This window comes from Phyllostomus hastatus, unplaced genomic scaffold (assembly GCF_019186645.2).
Source record: "Phyllostomus hastatus isolate PE091 unplaced genomic scaffold, TTU_PhHast_1.1 phas_contig_159, whole genome shotgun sequence".
Lineage (NCBI taxonomy): Eukaryota > Metazoa > Chordata > Mammalia > Chiroptera > Phyllostomidae > Phyllostomus > Phyllostomus hastatus.
Window position 1 is genome coordinate 222,543 of NW_025333640.1, and position 1,882 is coordinate 224,424.

Sequence of the window (1,882 nt, forward strand, 5' to 3'; positions counted from 1 at the left end):
AAGTACTCAACTCAGACATTGTACCATGCAAGCCACCATGGACAGAGCATAAATAAATGGTTGTGTTTCTGTAAACTTTTATTTACAAAAATAAGCAGTAAGTGGGATTTGGCCCACAGGCTGTAGTTTCCCAAACTGTATTCTGGAATACAGACTCAGTAATTTTATTCTGGAATTATTATTTGCTTGGAGGCATCTTAAGGGAGAGGACAATGTTTCATTCCTATTTTCTTCTCACCAAGTACCCCTTCTTGACAAAGAATGGACAGAAAATAAAAACTTGGGACAGAGGCTGGTGTGGGGATAGGTTGTGTGGGAATGCAAAGCAGGGAAGGAAGAAGAAAGGAGAGAGGGGAGTGAAGAAAGCAGGAGAAAAGATCTGTAACTGATTTGGTCTCAAAAGCATAGACAAGTTTAAGGAAGTTTCTCTTAAGCTGTGTTTTCTGGTTGTCTCCATCTTTTCTATCAGGACCATTCACAACATGAAATCAGGAAACCTCTCAGAAACTGTGGGATTCCTCCTCCTGGGACTGTCAGATGACCCAGAGCTGCAGCCCCTCCTGCTCTGTCTGTTCTTGTCTATGCACCTGGTCACCGTGCTGGGAAACCTGCTCATCATCCTGGCCATTATCTATGACTCCCACCTGCATACCCCCATGTACTTCTTCCTCTGCAACCTGTCCTTTGTCGACATCTGTTTCACCTCCACCACCATCCCGAAGATGCTGGTGAACATCCAGACACAGAGCCAAGCCATCAGTTACCCAGGCTGCCTCACCCAAATCTGCTTTGTCCTGACTTTTGCTGGATTGGAAAATGGAATTCTGATAATGATGGCCTATGATCGATTTGTGGCCATCTGCCACCCACTGAGGTACAACGTCATCATGAGCCCCAAACTCTGTGGGCTGCTGGTTCTGCTGTCCTTTCTAATTAGTGTTCTGGATGCCCTGCTCCACACTTTGATGGCACTGCGGCTGTCCTTCTGCACAAACCGGAAAGTTACCCACTTTTTCTGCGAATTAGCTCATATTCTTAAACTTGCTTGTTCTGATGTCTTCATCAATAATGTCTTTGTGTATTTAGTGACCAGCCTGTTGGGTGTTGTTCCTCTCTCTGGGATAATTTTCTCTTATATCCGAATTGTCTCCTCCATCCTGAAAACCCCATCAGCTAGTGGAAAGTATAAGGCATTTTCTGTCTGTGGGTCACACTTAATAGTTGTTTCCTTGTTTTATGGGACAGGTTTTGGGGTCTACCTTAGTTCTGCAGCTACTCACTCTTCCAGGAAAAGTGCAATAGCATCAGTGATATACACAGTGGTCACGCCTATGATGAACCCATTTATCTATAGTCTGAGGAACAAGGACATGATTGGGGCTTTGAGTAAGCTTGTCTCTAGAATAACATGTTTTCATTGATAGGTAACTGTTTTGGGATTACACTGTTAGAATATGACAGAGAGAAATAAATAGAGACCTAGAAAACCTAACCAACTTCTTTGAATACACCAAACCAGAGATCAACAAGTTAAGGGTAGAATTTTGGAATCAGACCCTCTGAGTTTAAATTCTACCTCTGTTAAGCCATAGCTCAGTGGCCTTTGGCAATTTATTTAAATTCTCTGAACTCAGTTTCCTCATCTATAAAACTGACATAGTTACATAGTTCACATGTTGGAAAGGTCTGAGATACATACTTCAGCTCTGCAGTCTATCAGCGATGGACACGGGGATCTCTGTGAGGTCCCTGTTTCACTTCCTTTGGATAGATACGCAAGAGTAGGATTGCTGGACCACATGGTGCATTATCAGAAAAGATGTCCAATGCCTCCTCTGTCCTCATCAAGTAGTGAAATTTTCCAATAGTGAGATTTTACTTG

At 43.0% G+C, this 1,882-nt stretch overlaps 1 protein-coding gene across 1 annotated transcript; it reads left to right on the top strand.

The window, feature by feature from the left end:
* The first annotated feature begins 482 nt into the window (after positions 1-482).
* Positions 483-1,421, top strand: LOC123814018 (olfactory receptor 7G3-like). The gene has a single exon (XM_045831512.1). The coding sequence runs from the start codon at positions 483-485 to the stop codon at positions 1,419-1,421; it is 939 nt and encodes a 312-aa protein (XP_045687468.1).
* The last annotated feature ends 461 nt before the right edge of the window (positions 1,422-1,882 follow it).

Coding starts and splice junctions, on each gene's coding strand:
- LOC123814018 (XM_045831512.1), top strand. CDS start 483: ATGAAATCAGGAAACCTCTCAGAAACTGTGGGATTCCTCCTCCTGGGA.